Genomic DNA, 22,923 nt, shown 5'->3' with positions numbered 1-22,923 from the left:
ATGGATAGATAGATGATAGATAGGTAGATAGATAGATAGATAGATAGATAGATGGATAGATAGATAGATAGATATATAGGTAGATAGATGGATAGATAGATAGATAGATAGGTAGATAGGTAGATAGATAGATGGATAGATAGATAGATAGATATGGGGCAAATAGATAGATAGATATGGGATAGATAGATAGGTAGATAGATAGATAGATAAATATGGGATAGATAGATAGATATGGGATAGATAGGTAGATAGATAGATATGGGATAGATAGATAGATAGATAGATATGGGATAGATAGATAGATATGGGATAGATAGATAGATATATAGATATGGGATAGATAGATAGATATGGGATAGATAGATAGATAGATATGGGATAGATAGGTAGATAGATAGATAGATATGGGATAGATAGATAGATAGATAGATAGATAGATAGATAGATATGGGATAGATAGATAGATAGATATGGGATAGATAGATAGATAGATATGGGATAGATAGATAGATATGGGATAGATAGATATGGGATAGATAGATAGATATGGGATAGATAGATGGATATGGGATAGATAGATAGATAGATAGATAGATATGGGATAGATAGATAGATATGGGATAGATAGATAGGTAGATAGATAGATAGATAGATATGGGATAGATAGATAGATAGATAGATAGATATGGGATAGATAGATAGATAGATAGATAGATAGATATGGGATAGATAGATAGATAGATAGATAGATAGATAGATAGATATGGGATAGATAGATATGGGATAGATAGATAGATATGGGATAGATAGATAGATAGATATGGGATAGATAGATGGATAGATAGATAGATAGATAGATAGATATGGGATAGATAGATAGATAGATAGATAGATATGGGATAGATAGATAGATAGATAGATAGATAGATAGATAGATAGATAGATAGATAGATATGGGATAGATAGATAGATAGATAGATATGGGATAGATAGATAGGTAGATAGATAGATAGATAGATAGATATGGGATAGATAAATAGGTAGATAAATATGAGATAGAAAAATAGATAGATAGATAGATAGATAGATAGATAGATAGATTGATAGATAGATAGTTATGGGATATATAGATAGGTAGCTAAATATGAGATAGAAAAATTGATTGATAGATAGATAGCAAATTTATTTGGTGCTTTTGGGACCTGACCTATTATATTATTCCAAAAAACCTGTTAGTTATGAAATGTTGCTGTGATTTGGGGATTGGGTATATTTAAAAAATAATTTTAGGAAATGAGCCCTTCATAGAATATGTCAATAAAAGCCGCTCCTGAGTTTTTCATTTTCCATGCTACACTTGCATCATATGGTAAAATCACCAAACTCCTTGTCTGGGCGCTGCAGTTGGTTCTTGCTGTGACCCTGGTGTGACAGAAGGGCACCTGTGCGTGGCCACTTCTTACACTTACATATTTTGATCATTTTGTATCAGAGAGAAAAAAAAAGCAATAAAGGAGCTCTCCGCCCCTCCGTGTTGTGCAGCATCTTGTGGCTGTGACTTCTAAGTGCCGATGCTAAATACTGCCGTGTGAATGAGGCCTGAGGCGTCCCCAGCACCGCCATATGACCGTCTGCTTGCGAGCCGTGCGCAGGGTTTCTTGCCAAAACCAGGCTCGGATCCCATGAGAGGAAAGCAGGGAATCCTGTCTCAGGCATTTCTTTTCAGGAGGTTTCCCCTGCGCTCCTCTGATGGGATCCGATCCAGTGATGGGCATAAGAGACGCTCGGGTCATTGTGAATAAAGCCTTACAGAAGTTACAATAGAAATGATTAGGAAATGTATAATTAACCCCTTTTCTGGTGTAAAGATAATGGCTTACACTGAGTTTCTGACGTTACATGATTCACATATAATGTGTTATAGCAGTGTTTTTTCTCCCATGTCCAGGATACTCTATGGGATTTTTTCTGCTATTTTTCGCAATTAAAGACGCAAGAAATAATGTTTGTTAAACGTACCGAACTAAAAATGCTACATAAAGCTGTTGTAGAAAAGGCTCTGAAAGACCCTTTACCCTCACCTGAGGTTCATCTAGTGTATAGAAACGCTGAAAAAAGTGTGTGTGAGCCGGGCCTAACATGCCATCGTCATCAGGCACCAAAATTAGCCTTCAGTTGTCCCAAACAGTGCAAGCTGCAAGAGGATAAGATAATATTGTATTCACTATGTATCTTGTCAAAATTCTGTAATGTGAACTCAGCATAGTGATCAGAAATATATATTACACTACCGCTTCACTCTGTCCCACAATTGGGTACTCACTCCTCCTATTATAATTTACTACTACTGGTGTAATTATTAGTTTGATTGTTAATTTTTCTAATTATGTCAACGATTATCATTATCATACAGTATATATATATATATACATATATATATATGTATATATATATATATACTGTATATCTCTCTCTTTTATATATATATATATGTATATATATATATACATATACATACATATACATATGTCATTTGTATTAATACTGCAAATTCTTGGACAAAAATATAGAAATATTAAATTCTGGGAGCTTCCTGAGTATAAATACTAAGTTTTTAAAGTTACCAACACGAGCAGTTTCACATGACCATTTTCTTATGCATATAGCGGTCGCAGGATCCAGACCCCCGGAGTTTTCACCTATATAAATGTCCTTCACTATAACATTCTTTGGAGGTCTACATTTGGCTCAGTAGGACCACGCGAAGCAGGAATCTTCCACCATATAATAAAATGCATTCCCATATTTTACAGATATGTAAAACTTGCATCCCTCCATCATCTATAGCTGGTTGGCCAGCCAAACTGAGAAGAATCCCTAGCGTAATGCCTAATTTTATCATACAGATGTAGCAGAGCTGCGGCCGTGCTTTCGAATTGAGAATGAACCATTCTGAACTGTCCTTTACCAAAGTGATGATCACAGCTTATTAGCAACAATGTGGCCACAAGGAGTTACATGACAAGTTTGGATAATCTGTATGTGAAGTGTAGAATCATATACATTTTATCTATACGCCTGACAACGAGTTCATTTTTTGGGTGTAGTTTTGGAAAAAAAATTTGCGGCAGTGATTACATTTTTCGAATTCTCTACAAGTTGCAAAATAAATAAATGTGAACAAATATATTCTAAGATATTGCGCTTAAGACGAATAATCAGGCAACTTTTCAGCTGTTTTATTTAGGTTTTTAAGATATTCTGTGTTTTTTTTTTGGCAATTGTTTACTTCTACTAATCAGATACAGTCAATATGCCGTACATTGAAATTCAGTCTGTCACCTCCTCTTGTATGGCGGGAAGTGTTAATTATTTCAAGACGTATGCTGTGATCTATGTCAGTCAGACTAGAAGGAAAGCTCCCATGTAATAGGCCATTTGTTCTGGGCATGCCATCCCGCAATTAGCCATGTATCCATTACCTACTAAATCGTACTTAACCCTTTTAAGGTTAGTTTGTTACCGGCGGCTTAAGGACTCGGAAAACTCGAGTAAGAAACAGAACATCATCTGATGGACGCAAACATTGCCAGAGTGGCACCATTGACTAGAATTAAGTTTGTTGGGTCTTTCATTTTACCAGGAAAAAAACAGCGCAGTGAAAATACTGGAACCTGTGGTGTTAACGCAGGTGCAAATGGGACCTATTACTTTTCTCTTCTGTGTTCTGCACCTGGTTTGCCATTCTTGTCTCCAATCTTCTTACAGTTTCCTTATTTCAGGCATAGAGCTCCTTAGACTTTACCATTTTCTAAAATTGTCATTTCTACACATCACTCTCTATGGGATCAGATGTGGTTTTATGTTTAGGAATAGTCATTGTAGAGATCATTGCCCATTATTTATTTATTTCTGCACTAGGGAAACACTAATTTGTTGTTAGGTCCTGAAGTCTTGCCATGCTCATGAGAAAGTCCAGCGATAAATGAAATCATTGTTACTTTGGTGGTACTGATATATTGTTTCTGGACTTTCTAGACAATACCAGTCTCCTGGGTGAAAGGTCACATCTCTGAATTTGTACTTGTAATTAATAGAGCTAATCCACAGTGGTAGCTAACACTTGCAATGGATCACTAGATCATGTAATTAAAGGTATCCAACACAAGGGTCAGGTACATCGATGATTACTAGATTGTAAAACTGTTATTTAACCACACAAACTGTGTAGTGTGTGTATCTTTGAGATGAAATAATGCATTAGGTTCACCTGCAGTCCTGTGTAAATCACAAATAACGGACGTTTTTGGCGTCACCAGAAGCTGTGCCAATCTCAGTTCGACTAAAGATATATTGTGTAAAATGCACACATGTAAAGGTTTGCGTCAATGAGTCTGACTGACAATGGTGCCTGTTTTTTTCATTTTTTTTCAGTCATAGCAGTGGATCAATAATTCGATCACATTCTCCGACAACATCATCACAGATCATGGCCAGGAAGAAGCGGAGAGGGGTAAGATTTTCACTTTACATATCACTTTGTGAAATGATCCTTTAGGGCAGCTTTTATAAAAAGTTCACTGCTGGACATTACTTCTGATAGCAGCGTAGCATAATGTCTGCCATATTTTCAGATATTACTCATGCAAGTGGCTTGAATTACTTAAATATAATAGCTTAACTCTTTAAATACCTGGAGAGTTTTTCATTTTAACACTTTCGATTCCTCAAACTCATTATTTTTCCAAGAGCCATAACTTTTTATTATACCGTTCACATAGTCATATGAGGGGTTGTTGTTTTTAGTTGAGTTGTAGTTTTGAATGATATTCATTTTACTATTTGATGTTCTGAAAAATGGGAAATAAAATTTCAAGTGAGGTGAAACGTTAAATAAATGGAATTCTGCCTTTGTTTTTGGCTTTTGTTTTTACATCGTTCATTGAGCAGTAAAAGTGACCTGGCAATACGATTCTCCAAGTCAGTACGATTATGGCAGTTACCAAACTTATGAAGTTTTTTTAAATTTATGTTGTGAAAAGAAATTCAGAAATTTGTAAGAAAAAAATTAGTTTGTCTTGTAATATTCTGAGACCCATAATTTTTTTATTTTTCCGTCCACAAGAGCTGTATACTGACTTATTTTTTGCAAGTTGAACTGTATTTTTTATCCATACCATTTTAGAGTACATAACAAATTTTGAATGTTTTTTACTGTATCTTTATTTTTTATGAAAGTGCAGCAGCTAAAAAACAGCAATTTTGCCCATTCATATTTTTTTTTATTTTCAGTATTTAACATGCGGAGTAAATATTTTATATTCTAATAGATGGTACTTTTGCAGACACAATAATACCAAATATGTTTTTCTTTAAAATGTCCCTAAGAGACTTGAACCTGAGATCATTTGCAGGTCTCTTATCAAGGTAAATGTCTGTACGAGCTTGATAGGAGGACTAAGATGTGAGGCACAAGGTCCTTCAGCAGGTCCTCAGCAGCCAGGGTAACCCATCAGGTTACTACGATCAGGCCGCAGGGGATCGGATGGGAGCTAATGTGTGTGACATCAAGCAGGCCATTTAAATTCTGCTGTCAGTGATTTACAGCAGCATCTAAAAGGTAAACAGCCGCAATCAGAGCAAGCTCTGGTCACTGCTGATATAGGTAGATGCCGGCTATGTAGCAGACTATTGCAGAAAATTGGCCTATTTGTATTAATAGTTATCTCTCATATTGTTTCTTATGAGAGGATAAGTAAATGAACACAACAAAGACTGCTGAATTTACATTTGTAAATCCCATGCAAGTATTTAAAGGGCTTGTCCAATTTGGGATGAAAGTCTGCAGTCACTCTATGTGACTGCAGACTCCTGTGCCCTCACCGCTCGTGCACCAGATCCTGTCAGGATTCTCCAATGTCGGCGTGAGAGCAGGCGGTCATCTGATCACAAGTATATGATTTGCATACATGTGGTCTCGTGCTAACTAGCCTCACTCGGTACACTTATATGGAGCAAGGCTGCTCATGTCTAGCTGGAATGTGGCCGAATCTATGCAAATTGCATACTTGTGATTGAGTGAGGGCCCATTCTCGCCTGCTGTAACACAAGAATCCTGACATCGAGCAGTGTGCTCGCTGATAGAATTCTGAAGTCTATAGTCACATAGAGTGACTGCAGACTTTCATCCCAAACCTGGATGACACAGTGCTGATTGTATAGTCCATACAGCTGAATTGTGTATTATAGACAAGTATGTGTATAAACACTCTAGAATAATGTGGGATTTCTCAATATTTTCATACTTATTGCCTATGTGCCTGCCCCATAAACCTGCCAGCCTACCTTTTTCGTATAACTGTAACAAATTTTATATGATCTGATCAAAAGTTATTGATTTTAGTAATAATTGGTGTGCCCTAATGAGCCAAGGAACCTTTCCACAGGTCTGAAAATGACCAGACCTGATAGTACATTAGAGTGCTTATATTATAGCAATGGAAAGGAACGAGCTAGGAGACAGAAAAGCGCAATAGGACCTTATCCGATGATGCCGAAGATTAAAAAAAAGTGAGACCACTCACCTGGTGTGGTTGCAATTCAATAACATGAGATAAGCATGTATTACAGCTGCTGCAGATCACCGGTCACATATGAACCCAGGGAAAATGAAGAGCAGGAAGGATGTGTCATACAATGCGCTGCTGATAAAAGCTCAATGGCTGGATAAAATCAAAAGGAATTTTATTGGTTTGTTATAGTATACATTATAGGAATATTATAGCAATGGACATACTCTGTACAAGATGTTTGGATCATAAAAGTTTGACGGGAAATTGTAAGTGGCCCTTAGACAATTGTCCTGGCATCTTAAAGGGAACCTGTCACCCCCAAAATCGATGGTGAGGTAAGCTCACCATCATCAGGGGCTTATCTGCAGCATTCTGTAATGCTGTAGATAAGCCGCCGATGTTACCTGAAAGAGGAGAAAAAGAGGTTAGATTATACTCACCCAGGGGCGGTCCTGCTCCGATGGGTGTCTCAGGTCCGGAACAGCGCTTCCCATCTTCATTCCATGATGTCCTCTCTGGTCTTCACGCCGCGGCTCCGGTGCAGGCGTACTTTGCCCTGCTAAGGGCAGAGCAAAGTACTGCAGTGCACAGGCGCCGGAAAGGTCAGAGAGGCCCGGCGCCTGCGCACTGCAGTACTTTCCTCTGCCCTCAGCCGCGGCGTGAAGACCAGAAGAGGACATCATGTAATGAAGATAGGAGGCGCCGGAGCGGACCTGAGACACCCATTTGACCGGACCGCAGCGGGACCGCCCCTGGGTGAGTATAATCTAACCTCTTTTTCTCCTCTTTCAGGTTACATCGGGGGGTTATCTACAGCATTACAGAATGCTGTAGATAAGCCCCTGATGATGGAGAGCTTACCTCACCATTGATTTTGGGGGTGACAGGTTCCCTTTAAACTGTCTGCCATGTTGTTTGTAAGGTTATACAGACGACTTTACCGAAATTCTTCAGAAATCAGATGAAACAAAAATTTCAACTGACAGTGATTCCAATAGTCCATAGCTGGAATAACATTGAAAACTCCACTGGCAGAGCCATCCTGCTGGTTAGGTCATCTGTCAATTTGCACAGCATAGCCCGAACCTTGCATCTGCCAAGCGTGTAAGTTGAATTTATGTCTAGAGCTCATTTTGCAGGATTTCGGTGGGAAAACAGGCACTGTGGCTTTGCTTGTCATTTACTTTTACTTTTGAAGACAGTTGCATTTAGCATGTCCGACCACTGCACATTCAAACTGGAGACATGAGACCCCTGTTCTTATGATCGGTGGGACAACAGCAATCCTCTCCTGTAGATAATGAATAAATTGTGATTCAGGGACCATCAGAACACAATTTGATTTTTGTCTGTCCCAGTTTTTAATCCTATGGATAATTTACATTGTAAATTAGAAAATGAATTCACAGCCACTGATTTTACCAGTGACATAACCTTAGGGAGTTAGTCCCAAAACTGCGACATTGTGGTCCTGGGCTTCAAACCTACTCAAGGACAAGATCTGCATGGAATTTGTATGTTCTCTCTGTGTTTTTGTAGGTTCTTGGATTTCCTACCACTCATGATCATAGTGTATTTGTGTACCTGAAAAGTTAAAATGTGAGCCCTAATACACACAGGGACTGACGTAAATGGTGTCACTCTCTGTATAGCCCTGCTGACTCTGTTCACCCAAAATAAGCAATAGATAGTAAAGAAAAAGGACTCAAGAATTTATTACAGGTTTGTACAACATTCAAATCTTAGAGAACTGTAATATGGCATGTAGAAAATTAAATGGAGCTTTACTGACCCTCCTTTATGTGATTAGATTTTGGATTCCATATGACTCTGAGAATAAAAAAGTATAGAGCTCTTCTTTCAGAGAATAGTTTATTTTATGGAAGAATACCTTAAGGAATACCAAGAACTCTTTGGGACTTATTAATTATTGTATTTGCACCTGTTTTTTCTTGTTCTTCTGTGCCTTTTTTGTTTTTTGCACCAAATTCACCTTTGCGTTTCCTCTTTTTTTTATGTGTATTTTATATGTGTTTGCCTGTTTTTTGTTTCATCACCACCAAAGGCAGAATGGGTTTCCAGATATTTTAGTCTGATTCATTATTTGTGACTTTTCAAAAAGTCACAAATTTGTCACAAATATATTCCATTCTCCCCTCTGGAGTGATTCTATGTACACCAGAAATTTGTAAGCAATTTTTACTGACATTGTGCAACACATGTAATTTTTACACTAAAAAATGGTTAAAGATAGAAAAAAAGACTATTTTTTACTTCGTTCAAAATTCATAAACTTTGTGCAACATTGTTATGAATTTCCTGTAAAAAAAAAAAAAAAAAAAGTTCAGCGCATGCCACAAAATAAAAAAAAAAAGTGACTTTAAAAAACCTGGAAATGATGAATTGGGCCCTTTATTTCTCCACTCCTATGTAGCCAGTATTACTTAAAATTCAATGTTACAATTTTGCCAGATGTGAGGTCTCATAGACATACGTGTACCATAATGAGATAGCATGGTACTTATTTTTACATCTTTTTTCTTCTTGTAGATTATAGAAAAACGCAGACGAGATCGCATCAATAACAGCCTGTCCGAATTAAGGCGGCTTGTGCCGACTGCTTTTGAAAAGCAAGTGAGTAGTTTCCTACGATTCCCTTTTACAACACTTCTGATCTGATTTTGCTGGTTCTCTTCTAGGCTCATTAAAATAATATTGCATGTGGCCTTATCTGGCACTGAGCGCGCTTCGCAATTAAATGCTTTGTTGTGGCAAAACTATTAAAACATAATCCGATCATGAAAGTAGGAAAGAAATGTTTCCAGTCCGGTTGTTGTTTTCCCTCAGGGATAACAATGTTGCCTCAGCTCCTCTCAAGAAATAATTCTGGTTGCTTTATGACAGAAAAAAACTATCATATTTCATAAGAGAGATTGTATTTTATAAGTGATTATCGTATTCCAGAACGATTTTTTTAGTATTTAAGATTCATTTCTAGAAAAACAAATGTATATTTATTTTGTTCTACGCCGACTTCCTAAACATCATTGATAGAAAAACTTTACTCAATACATATTTTCTAGATAAATATCTGAATAAATGGCATAAAATAGTTAAAATAACACTGTAAAAATTATAGAATAGTAAAAAAAACTAAAAAAAAAAGCCCTATTTTTAATTATTCCAAATGTGGATGAAAAATAGTCGTATAGCTAAACCACGGACCCCTGTAAAATGCAGCTGGCACATTTCCTAATGAGGAAAATATGTGTCATACAGAAAACAGCCAATAGTTTCTATACCGTGAAAAACATATTATTAATCATATTATTATTAGCCATATAATTGTGAATACAGGGGACGTAATATGCAGTTTCAGATTTTACAGTTGGAAAAACAATGTGATAGCAATTATTAAATTTTTGGCTTGTATCGTATTTTTTTCCTTTATATCTACATATTAATATTTGCTACAGTTGTCTTATTTTAGCCAATAATAGACCCCATTACCTGTGTGTAGATGTGAGCGTTTTCAGATGATTTCTTTGGATTAATTGTAAGTTTCTGAGTTTTCATATTTCAGTTTTGGAGGACTGATGAGAAATAAATATTTATAGAATTATTAATTTGCTTTTTAGTATGTTTGGGTTATTGTTGAACCCAAATCTTTGCGCTTTATTTTGTTTTTCAGATAACATTTAAAACATAACATTTAAAATGTTAATTCATTTGGTACAAAACCTAAGGGATTTCTTTGAGATGATTGGGGAATACTTAGCATGTTAAACTGCACAGAGTTATGAGTTAGTTGCCAAATATGTTCGTTATTATTTTCTATTCTTTACAGAGTTAAATTTGTATTGCGGTACATTTTGAAATTTACACTTATTTTCTATTATTATATAGTATCGAATTATACAACTTGATGCTATGTCAAAGTTGACATTAAAAAAAGTTAATAATAAAGCAAATAAGTTACAGCAATAATATAATTTATGAAGAATTTTATATAGCTGAGATGTACGTGTTATTAGAGGAGGGAGACAGCTGCCAGACACCTGTAGTGACGCTTATGTCTGGGGGCACAACGACCCTGTTTCTGCTGACAGGAGATATTCGAGACCTATCCAGCAGTTCCGGCAAACATTAGATTGTCAGTAAATCCGGCTGCAAGTGATGATGTCTCCCATCAGAAATCTAATGTATATGGCCTGGTTTGCCTTTCTTCTTCATGTTTTGTTGAACTCTAGTTAAAGCATACGTCTGATATAGATGGAACATTTTTCATACATGAGGCCTCAAAGACTCTGACCATAAGCCAACATGTACTGGCCAGTCTATAATGTCTATAACCACAACCATAACCCAAGGCTCTAAATAAAGCATAGTCACATATTACTACACCTATACATGTAATCTCTAATTTAGTTTGTTATAGTTGAAGAAATAGTGGATAAATCTGTTTTATGAGGTAAGCACTGATCCTTACCTGAGTTATTCAGTGTTAGAGGTGTTTTGCAGTCATTCCTCTTGCTACGTTTGCCTCCCTGAAATGAAATGTCATCAAAGACGCTTGTTTTAGGGCTGGTCCCTGCTCTATGCCTGAGTGTCTCCCTTGTGCAGTGTCTCCCCGGTGTGCAGACTCCCCCAGTGCTCTGTCTAATGAGAGCAGCGTTCGGTCTGCTGTCTTCTTAAATGAATAGTAATAAGCAAAACAGCAGAGCAGTGTCACTATGCCTGACAAGCAAGAGCAACACCACCTGCGGGGCTCGGTGCTAGTCCTCCTGCAAACCGGGTATAGTGACACTGCTCTACTGCCAGCTTATTACTATTCAGCTAAATAGACAAGAGAACGAACACTGCACTGATCACACAGGGCACTGGGAGAGACTGTGCATGGGGGGAGACAATGTAGGGACAGACAAGGGACCAACCGCTGAAACGAACGTCACTGATAATGCTTAGTTTCATGGCGGCAAATGAAGCGAGGAGAGTGTTGGGATGAAAATGGTGGAAGTGAAAAAAGCAGGAGAAGGCTATAAAAATAGAGCAAATTGTTATCAAGTTGCCCTCAGTTCGAAATGTAGTTAAGAAATATCAATTAACAGGAACAGTGGAGGTAAAGATAAAATCTGGAAGAGGAAGTAGAATTTCAGTTAGATCTGCTGGTAGAATTGCTAGAGAGGCAAATCAGAACCCCTGCTTCACTGCAAAAGACCTTCAGAAAGATTTAGCAGACTCTGGAGTTGTGGTACATTGTTCTACTGTTTTGAGACATCTGCACAAATAAGGCCTTCATGGAAGAGTCATCAGAAGAAAACCTCTGCTGCTTCCTGACCATAAAATTAAGCATCATAAGTATGCAAAAGAACGTCTAAACTAGCCTGAGACATTTTCGAAACAAGTCATGTGGACCAATGAGGTTAAAATAGAACTCTTTGGCCACAATGATCAAAGATATGTGTGGAGAAAAAAGGGCACATAATTTCAGGAAAAGAACATATCGACAACGATTAAGCATGTGGGTGGATCAATCATGCTTTGTGGTGGTTATGTTGCAGCCAATGGCAAGGGGAACATTTCACGGGTAGAAGGAAGAATGGATTCAAAGAAATTTCATCAAATTCTTGAAGCAATCATAACACCATCTGTAAAAAAGCTGAAGTTGAGAAGATGGCTTCTACAAATGGATAATGATTCTAAACCCATGTAAAAATCCACAATAGACTACCTCAAAAGGTGCAAGCTGAAATTTTTACAATGGCCCTCAGTCACCTGATCTGAACGTCATTGAAAATCTGTGGCTAGATCTCAAAATAGCAGTGCATGCAAGATGATCCAGGAATCACACAGAACTGGAAGAATTTATCAAGGAAGAATGGATAAAAATCCCTCAAATAAGAATTGAAAGATTCTTGGCTGTCTGCAAAAAGCATTTACAAGCTGTTATACTTACAAAAGGGGGTGCAACTATAGGTAGTAACCAAGCAGAGGGCCCAAACTTTTGCATTGGCCCATTTTCTTTTTTGTAATTTTTAAAATGTAAAGATAAAATTATATTTTTTTTCCTATAATACAAACGAAATGTTTAACTGTAGGCCTTTTAGAGATAATTTAATCTTCAACTTGCTTAATTGTTCACAGTAACAGAAATATTTACCAGGGATGCCCAAAGTTTAAATGCCACTGTACATGACTTACATTCAATGTCTTTTCCTTAATCCTTTAAAAGGCAGCATAACCACTTTTTGCTGGTAATGCAGGTACTCTAGAGGGGGTTCTTTACACTTGACATGCAGTGTATCACAGATACAGTGTATCACGGTGGCAGGGTACCACAAGGAATACACTTATATAAGCTTTAGTTATCTATTACACAATTCTTTATTGTAAACTTTTCTTGAAAATATGGAAATGTAATATATGATGCACAAAACTGTCCACTGTTGGAGTTAGGAGACTTTTATAGAATGATCCCTTGACTCTTGAATTGTATGTCTAAACGGCACAACCTTAATGATAAGTCCCAGAATTAACCCTTACCTAAAATAAAACACCACTTTGTGACTTTGGATGTAAAAAGGCAACAGCAGCCTCATTTATTAAAATAACAGCAATAAATAACATCAATGTACCAAAAATAAATAGTAGAACCACCTAAAAAGGAGTGTGGGAATAAAAGTTCCAATTTTCCATATTGCAACAATAGCTCCTCCACAACGGCCTCAGCCGCACCACTCCCGCAGAGACCTAAACTCAGTAGGGACCCACTTATAACTGTAGTAATGACCTTGCACTACAAGGGGGTCACCCGTCCCTGTACTGGGTTCTCCCTGTCCTTGTGTGCAATCCACCTTCCAAGACCCGCCCCCGTTTTCCGCAACAGTGAGTAGGCATGACTCCTTATACATGCGAGTCCCGCCACAGACTTAAAGACTTCTCAACAAATTCCATTAGTGCCAAATGAACTCCATCTGACCTAAAAAACTTCAGAGAAGGGACATCCAATTTGTGATGCCATATCACCACCCCGCCAAATGTTGCAAGTTTGACTTTAATGTTTGCCTTTTCAATCCCTTCCACCAACCCTTTCCGTGTGAGGTGCTCTACAATGTCAGACCAGACCCAGATGGGATGACAAAAGCCTAAGGTAATCATATGGATCAAATCCCTCGAAGTCCTAGAACCCACGTACATGCAGCACAAGAATATCAGGTGGTCTGTCCTAAATAATATGAAATTAAAATTCAAGCAATACCTGGCTCCAGAGCATACCCCCAACCTCATTCCAACAAATTGATACAACCTCTCTGGCAACACCAAAATTTCATCCAACCAGCCTCATGTTGGCTCGAAAGGCACCCTAATTAACATAAGAATGTCGTAACACCCAGATCAAAAGATGGGTTCCTGAAATACAGAAAAAAGAAGGTGTGATACTACATAAATCAATGAAATCGGTGAAGTGTATACATTGAAAGGACAGATATCATCCATAAATATCACAACTCACAACAAGTGAGGTCTAACATTGGAACGATATCTAGCAGACTCCCAGTGGCCAATCTTGTGCAGAGCATGTATATACAAACCCCAAAGTACCGCTTCTGTAGCAGCCCCGATCTGAAAAGAAGACCCAAAATCTGCACAATTTAAACCACACTGATTCAAGCAACACCAAAATATACTCACAAACTGATAAACCGATAGTGCAGACCCATTCTGATGCATTACCAAAGAACCAGGACCAGAACCTTTTACAAAAATTACCAGACCCATCTAACGGGACACTCTTCCATTCCTTGAACTCCCCAAAGCTCAACAACGCATCCCTGGCCAAAAAGATCTGTCCTTGAATTCCTTAAATGACACCAAACCACATATGCTTTGCAGACTACATCCTTGTATAATAAATCACCATGACACTTCACATTCTTAATTACAAGTTTGCCCACTCGAAAAGCTCAGAAAAACGCCAAGACAAGAGCTGCCCCAAAACAAACGACATTTATCTTCCAATTTGCACACCCCTTTAAGTCAACTTAATAACATACTCAAAATCGGAGAAGATACTGGATGATGCCAATCCTTCATCACCCGACTCTTCAGAAACGCTTTCCACGCTTGATGAACCAAGAAATCTTTCGTAACATCCTTCCAACCCATTAACTTAAAGAAAAACGCCAATCCTGCTGGAAACAACAGTGAACGACAAACCCTCTTCAAATGTTTTCCCTATCATTTAATGTAACATATAAACCTTGTCAACCCCTCAGACTTGCTCCCTTAGCGCATTCGTAAGAGTCTGCCACTGATGCAAAGATGTAAAATTTGAGACCGAATTTCTAACCAATTTCATAGCTGAACCGCAACCAGATCCCACAACCGATGGGACCAAACAGTTTCTTGGTGCTTTACATCCGGTGCCAGCCCTCAAAACTGTTGCCACTGGAAGTGAGACCATAATAGGAAACATTTCCAACAGGGCCATGTTCCTTATCTCACACAAAGCTCTCCTTATGTACGGGCATTCACCAACACAACAACGACCACCAAAGTAGACCCCGAAACCACCCAATCCAAGTCCACATTGGATACCACTGGCTCCCACCACATTGATTATCCATTATACAATTGCAAGAAGTCAGCTCAAACCATCAGATCCGCTTTATGGTCCCCATTCAACTGAATAAAATCCTGAGGGTGCTTAACACCCGCTGTAGCTCATGCCATCCTGTGTAAAACCATACCCTACCCATAGGCAAAATTCTGCAAGTAAAAATAAGTTTACCTAACAGACTTTACATCTAGTACAGTCAACACTTTTTGACCTGAAAGACCTCCTGTACGGTGACCTTCAAATCCAACAACCTGTCTGCTTTAGAGTCAATCTCAATGCCTATAAACTTAAACACTATTGACGGTCCCTCTGTTATTTCATGAAATGTTTGGTCGGCTGTTCTATAGTACTGAGCAGCGCCGTACAAATTGGGGTCCAATACAAAACAAGTCATCCAAGCAATGCAAAACTGAATCCAAACAGGACTCTTCATACTACCCATTCAATGAATCATCTAAATTTCTCAAAATAAGTGCATGAAATCGAACAACTCATAGGCAAACAACAATCCAAATAAAAGCTATCATTCCACAAACAGCCTAGCAAATGGAAACTCTATGAATGCACCAAAAACAAACAGAATGCGGATTCAATATCCGTTTTAGCCATCAACAACCCCTGTCGAAGTCTACACACCCACTCAACTGCCTTATCAAAATGTACATAGGAAACCAATACCAACAATGGGCTTATACCATCAGTAACCAACAAACCGGTCTGATATGAAAAATGGTGTATTAGCCTAAACTTAATGGCTCTTTTTTAGGAACCACTCTCAAGGGGGAAACCCGCAGATTGGTCCACGGCGGGGAAATAAAAGGTCCAGCCATCCTGCTGAGCGCAACTTCTTTCTGCAACTTGTCCCTAACAAGATCACTATGCATACGGTCCGACCGTAAATTGTCCTCCTGCATAGTACACGATTCAACCAAAGATGGGATTTTAAAATCAAAACTTAAATCCTCGCACAACAAGCAGGTGCCTCCCTATCAGGATGCCTACTTTAAAAAAGGAGTTTTCCCTTTTTTCTGAAGACTTGCTGACTTTGCCCTTTCTCTTAAACATTTGGTATGGCTGTGGAATCCCCCACATCTGGAGCATTCATGCTTAAACTTGCATGCTGATCCAAAACAGCACTATTTTTCATTGAACACACACTTTCTCTTGCTCCGGAAGATAATGCTGCAGTGTGATAACTATTTTGTCGCTGCCATTATGCACAGCAATCAGCTAATATCCTTATGGTCCCAGAGCAAATTTAGTCATGCTGTACTGCCATAAATGTGGTACGTCTCCCCGATCGAGTTTAAGTAGCAAAACAGAGCCGAACAATTATCAGGTGCCTTCTCACTTATCACACTAGCCAATATAGTAAACACTTGTAACAAGTTATAAAAGGTTCAAGGAATGAGGCGATAACGTCTCTGTTCCTCCTTGTCTTTCTTGCTCTCATCAGGCTTAACCCTAACACGACTGAATTTATCCAATGGTAATACAGAAAAAATCTCAACATATTCGTCCTTCCAGATTTTCTCTCTCACTTCCTGCTACAAATGAGCCAAAATTGGACGATCAAATCAGACATAGACTTCTCTCCTAGCTTTGTCATCCAAGTGAATCAAATCTGCTCAAAGTAGACATGGGAGTGACGGGGACCTCCAAAGTAACACACTTGAAAGAGGTTCTGCTGAGCCGGCCGTTCCAACTGTAGGAACTCTACCTTGCCAAACACCTTTAGGACCTGCACCAGCCACTGGAGATAATCAACCCCTTACCATCTAAAAAAATTCAGTTGCCATGTCCTCTCATCACACCACTATCACTCGCACTTATCCTTGAACAGACATTCGCAACATTCATATGAGGTGCACATGAACCTTGTGTCTTACCAGGCTGACTACGAGGAACCCCTGAAACAGCTGTCACTTGTCCTCCACGTCAATCACTGCTCCAGTCCTCACTTTCGATGACTTATGGCCCTCTTCTTCTGATGCAGACTCAGGCCTGGGTACATCACCAGGAGAACCTAACGTAGTCAACCCACAGCCCGTTCTAGTCGTGCTGGTGTGAGTTAGGTAAATGAACTGGGACTTTAGCTGCATGTCTGCAGCTAGCACTCCTGGAACCACTGCTGCTCCTTGGCCCTGTCGAGTTACTCTCTAGCACCAACTGCACCACTGGCTCCTAGCCTTCTGACCATTCTGCTTCTATGCCCTAGTCTGCGGTGCAGTGTCCCTGCCACTAATGCCTGCCACAAATCTTCTCCTGGCGTCCCAAGATGCTGGGCGCTGCCATCAGCTTACATGACGATGACTGCATTTTCACGCTGACCCCATTCCGCAGCCCGAAAGGGGAGGAAGGGCCAGTGACGTCACTCACCTCCTCCCTGGTACCAGCCCGGTGCTGTGGATTACTTCTAGAGTGCCGTGCTGGTGATGAGGGCAGAGACAACACTGGTGACCCTGGAGGGTCTCTGCTGGGTCTCTGGATCCTGTGTCTTGAATGAGGAATTAAATTGGGTTTGAGTCTTCCGGAGGCTGGGACCTCCTCGAGTTCCTCGGAGGTACCGGTTCTTCAGTCACGTCACTGACTCCTCCGGCTGTAGTCCACTGCTCCATCTGGCTCAGGAGCCACTGCTGGCCTCTCTGTTCTGTCAAAGACCTCATCTCTGGAATCAAGGCCTCCATCTTCACAGATGTAAATCCGTGATGTAAATTCAGTGTCCGGTTGAAGATCTAAATCCGGTGTCCAGGTGAAGAATGCCTGCCCCTTTCGTGATCCCAGCCTATATAATCCCCACATCTGTCCCTCACACAAACCAATCCAAAAATACCCTCAAAGCCCCTCTGCTACGTTTACCAACACAAATCACTCCCCCAAAAATTAACCCCTTATACACCAAACCGAGTCTAACATCCCTCCTGTAGCCCTCCCGTAAGCCCCGTGGGGGGCATGCAGTTCGGGCTATTACTTGATGTGGTTAGTCTCGTGTACACAGCCTTGCCTTCACTAGTAAACAGATTCATCCTTTTCTTCTGTTATACATAGAAATGACTGTCTCCATTTGCATATCTGCTTTATAGAGTGCGCTCTTTCACTTTGTTTTACTTTATGCAATTTGATAACATTAAAGAGAGCCTGACCATACTGTACAATAAATAGACCATTTATGAAACATTTGTCTAATGAACATGGTGTCACCACATCCTTGTCATATGGCTATCTCTTCAAAAGAATAGTAGCAACTTAAGAGGCGATGGATGAAGCCATTTTTAACGAGTGCCACAAATCAGATCCTCCAATCATCCAACTATCTTATGTGTATGGAGATCTTGACTTTCCCATAAAGACAAATGTCGGAAGAAAGAAGGATCAGGCATATTGTATTTCAAGATTAATGACCCTTTGATCCTTCAAAAGAGATAGATGGCTGCCACCCTAGGAGTCTCAGCAGTTTTTACCCTCTATTCCTTTGGAGAAACATGAACACTCATCCAAGACAAGTGAAAGAGTCAAGGAATAAAACTGTTGGTTGCATGAGCGAATCTTGAGCATGTGGCCTCTTTCTTATACTTTACTACAGCTTTTCCACTGGTAATTAAAGGCGTTGTCTTACATGTTGAAAATTACTGCCAACCACAGGGATGCTTTTAAAGTAACAAACTGAGCCGCGCTCACAAGCTCATACCCCATAAATCCAGCCACTTGTATAGTTGTACCCAAAGTGATGACACCCAGGTCTTCAGTCACCTGAACACTGAGGTCTGTGGTTAGCTGTAGTGGTGCCAGATTCATGTGGGTTAGAACTTGGGAGTATTGCTAAATGTTTTAAAATTATTCCTGTGGTTGGTTATTTTTTATTTATTTTTTAAACTCTTTAATGACAATGGACAGCCAAGAACTTATTAATGGCAAACTTCTTCTGCCTGAAAAGACACCTAGAAGTGAGTGTTGTTTTTATACTAGTTATAGAAACCAGAAGAGTTACAAATGATAGCTTATATCTTAGAAGTAGGCTCCATTAATGGATATGTGTTCTTTCAGGGATCTGCAAAGTTGGAAAAAGCTGAAATTCTCCAGATGACAGTAGACCATTTGAAGATGCTGCAAGCCACTGGAGGTAAAGGTAAGGCTTTTACTGTCTGTACTTTACACCGTAAATGAGCTTTGCTGCGTAAGCAAACAACCTTTTGACAAATGCTGGTAGGAGGATCCAGATAAAAGGAATAGAAATCATTGCTAATGCTAGGATTGAACTCGTGGGAAAGAACTACAGGGACAAAAGAAGCACTTGACCCTGGGCTTGTGTTTGCTTTCATAACACTGTGGGAGTAAAAGCTTCATTCACAGACAGTCCAGCCGCAGATTTGTTTGGGGTTTTGCAAAGCCGGCGAAAATCTGTGCACAGAGACAAAACAAACACACAAACATTGGAAAAAATAAACAGGAGCCCCGGAGGCCTACAATTGTACGACGTGGTGTCTGCCTGGAAGGAGGAAGTGCAGGAGGGGAGCTCCATTTATTGCCCACACATTTTTTGAGGGGCACAAAGAAGAACAGAGTGATGTATGTACAGATGCACAATGGCCACGAAGGAAGCGGAGAGAATAATTGTTCCTGTCATTATCACTGCATAGAAAGTCACTTCCTGATGCTTTTCTATGTGCAAAGGGTTTCTCGGTCACTTTTTAGACATTTATGTTCTGCAGAAAGGTTACAGTTTTTGTTTCTTTTTAACTCTTTTGCTGCCGCACTGGTTACTAGGTGCTTCTTTTTATGATTGTTCACAGACTGTGAGGCCTTACAATTGATAATAATGCAGTTATAACAAATCCCCAATGCTAGTGTTACATTAGTGTTCTTGTAAACATGAATAGGTTTTTGCTGTGGACAGACATAAGGAAGTCTGAAGATTCCAGAATTGGAAGAGTAACCTGAAGACCAGGCCTTCTGTCAGGGAAGGACAAGAAGAACCTCATTGTAAAAATGCACTTTCACCTGTTAGAATTGAAGTTCCATTCATTTGTGGCTCCTCTAAAATTTATTTATCATCTAAATTAATTTGCTTGTAAAATGTTCCTATTCTAACAATCTTACCCAGCTAGTCATCTAACAGAGACAGAGAGACTTTAGTTGCAACATGGTTGCCTGTTAGAACTAATAGGCCACCAGCTGCCAGAATCACCGTCATTTAAATGCCAGTGTCACTATTTGACAGCGCCATTTTAATGGTTACACAGCAATGACGTGACCGGAGCTATATCCTGTCGCGCTCTTACTCGCAGCTCTGGTGCAAGCTGTATAACACAATAGGCATCTGCCGTGTCAGTCTCTGAGCTCTCTTCATTCATGGGGACCAGACATAGGATGTACTATTACTTCCTATGTTGGGAAAGGTTTAAAGCCTTTGGCCAGTTTATTTTAAATGAATTGTGGATGTGATTTTGTGAGACTTACTAATACTAATGGTGAAAAAAAACAGAAGACGGAGTATGACTTGAAAACATGCATGATGTAAAAGCATGTTCACACTGGCCATGGAAACAAACAAAACCAAAGAAAAGACAGTGTGTGCATATACCCTAATGAAAATGAATGAGTAAAAAAGCAAATGCATGAAATTATTTAATGCACTTGCTTTTTTACTTATTTTTTTTCATTAGGGTATATGCACGTATTGTCTTTTCTTTGGTTTTGTTTAATTCATATGGCGAGATGCAAAATTTTTAGATAAGTATAGAAAAATTTCTGCAATGTAAGAGTGCTTTGAAAAATAGATGCGTTATTGGTTTTATCAGCTAACAGAATGCAAAGTGAATGAACAAAAGAGAAATCTAAATTATCAATATTTGGTGTGATCACCCTTTATACCCAAAACATCATCAAAGCATTAATCCTAGGTACAGTTGCATATAGTCTTTGAAGGAACTTGGCAGGGAGGTTGTTTAAGACATCTTGGAGAATGAACCACAGATGTAGCTTGTGCTAATCCTTTTGTCTCCTCATGTAATCCCAGACAGACTCGTTGATGTTGAGATGAAGGATCTGTGGGGGCCATATCATCACTTTCAGAACTTCTTGTTGAAGTTACTTCTTGATGACATTGGCTGTATGCTTGGGGTCGTTGTCCTGTGGCAGAATAAATTTGGGTCAATTAGATGCCTCCCTGATGGTATTGCATGATGGATAAGTATCTGCCTGTATTTCTCAGTGTTGAGGACACCATTAATCCTGACTTAATCCCGAACTCCAAACTTGCAAGCAACCTCCACCATCCTTCACTGTTGTCTGAAGACACTCATTATTGTACCAGTCTCCAGTCTTTCGGCGAATATACTGCCTTCTGTTGCAGCCTATTTTTTCACATTTTGACTTATCACTCCAGAGTATCTTCTGCCATTTTACTTCATCTCATTTCCTATATTTTCATGCGTAGTTGAGTCACTTGGCCTGGTTTCCATGTCAGAGGTATAGGTTTTTTGCTACAATTTTTCCAACACTTCTAGACAGACTTCTCCAAACAGGAGATGATTGTATCTGAATCTCACTGGTTGCTGCCAGATCTGAACTGATGGCTCTGTTGGATATCTTCTGATTTCAAAGGGAAGTAAGCATGATGTGTCTTTCGTTGTCTGTACTAAGTTTCCTTGATTAACCACTGTGTATATGGTCCTAAACATTGCCATTTCTTGGAGTCCTCAAAGCTGAGTAAAATAAGCAGATAATTAAATATCATGTAATACCATCAGGAAGACATCTGATTGGCACCAAAATTCTTCTACAGCATGACACCGATCCCAAACATACAGCTAATGTAATTAAAAATTATCCTCAGCATGACGAACAAAGGGTCCTGAAAGTGATAATACGGCTCCCACAGATCCCTGATCACAACATCATCTAGTCTGTCTTGATTATATGTAAATACAAAAGGATTTGTGCATGGTTATATCCACAGATGATCTGTGGTTAGTTCTCAAATACTGCTGGCTTCATTCAAAAACTGTCTGCAAGTGTGTCTAAAAAATGTATGCTTTGATGCTCTTTTGAAGGCAAAGAGCAGTCACAGGAAATATTGATATGATTTATACTTCACTTTTTTTTCACTCACTAACTGATAAATTAAAGTGCTAATACTTCTATTTTTGAAAGCATTCTTACTTTACAGCATTATTCTCACACCTGTCTAAAACTTTTGCACAGTACTGTATTACAGAGTCTCCTCCTGTGTTTGTTACTGTAGTTACCTCTGATGGAGTTGAATGTGACCAAACCTGTCCATAAACATCATCCAGTTGAAAAACGCTTCTCATGGACAGCTGCATTTCACTTGGAGGGGACTAAAGGATAGGTCTGATCTCATAAGGGGCAGACACTTACTTATTGGGAGCCCTGTACTAGGAATGCATCTGGGCCCCTCTTCTTTCATTGCAGCTAAGCTATATAGTGTCCTGCCTTATTATGTAATGCACTGTGCCTTATTACAAAGCATACTAACTTGTTATGTACAATGCCATCCCTTACTACGTAGCATCCTCTGTTGCTATATATAGCTCTGTTCCTTACAAAATGTATTCTCTCGTTATTTACGTTATTCATAGTACCCTGCCCTGTTCTATAATGCATAGCATTCTCCGTTGTTTGATACAAAATAAAATGACTGCTGAAGGAATATGGGAAAACTTTTTTTTTCTGATGGAAGAGGCTGATGGACTGGTCTTCTGGTCA

The 22,923-nt window shown here is 39.1% G+C and overlaps 1 protein-coding gene across 3 annotated transcripts in view; it reads left to right on the top strand.

The window, feature by feature from the left end:
• The window catches only part of HEY2 (hes related family bHLH transcription factor with YRPW motif 2), a 45,829-nt gene that overhangs the window by 1,318 nt on the left and 21,588 nt on the right, over positions 1 to 22,923 (top strand). Inside the window, exons 2-4 of one of the 3 annotated variants that reach the window (XM_069726090.1) lie at positions 4,438 to 4,516; positions 9,126 to 9,209; positions 19,240 to 19,315. In XM_069726090.1, the coding sequence (XP_069582191.1) occupies positions 4,438 to 4,516; positions 9,126 to 9,209; positions 19,240 to 19,315 (239 nt within the window). Of the gene's footprint in view, positions 1 to 4,437; positions 4,517 to 9,125; positions 9,210 to 19,239; positions 19,322 to 22,923 lie in introns of all 3 variants that reach the window. The other 2 variants (XM_069726089.1, XM_069726091.1) reach the window with 2 other exon arrangements.

Source organism: Ranitomeya imitator, chromosome 5, assembly GCF_032444005.1.
Source record: "Ranitomeya imitator isolate aRanImi1 chromosome 5, aRanImi1.pri, whole genome shotgun sequence".
Lineage (NCBI taxonomy): Eukaryota > Metazoa > Chordata > Amphibia > Anura > Dendrobatidae > Ranitomeya > Ranitomeya imitator.
Note: the sequence above shows the minus strand (reverse complement) of the source record. Positions and strands in the feature narration are given on the sequence as shown.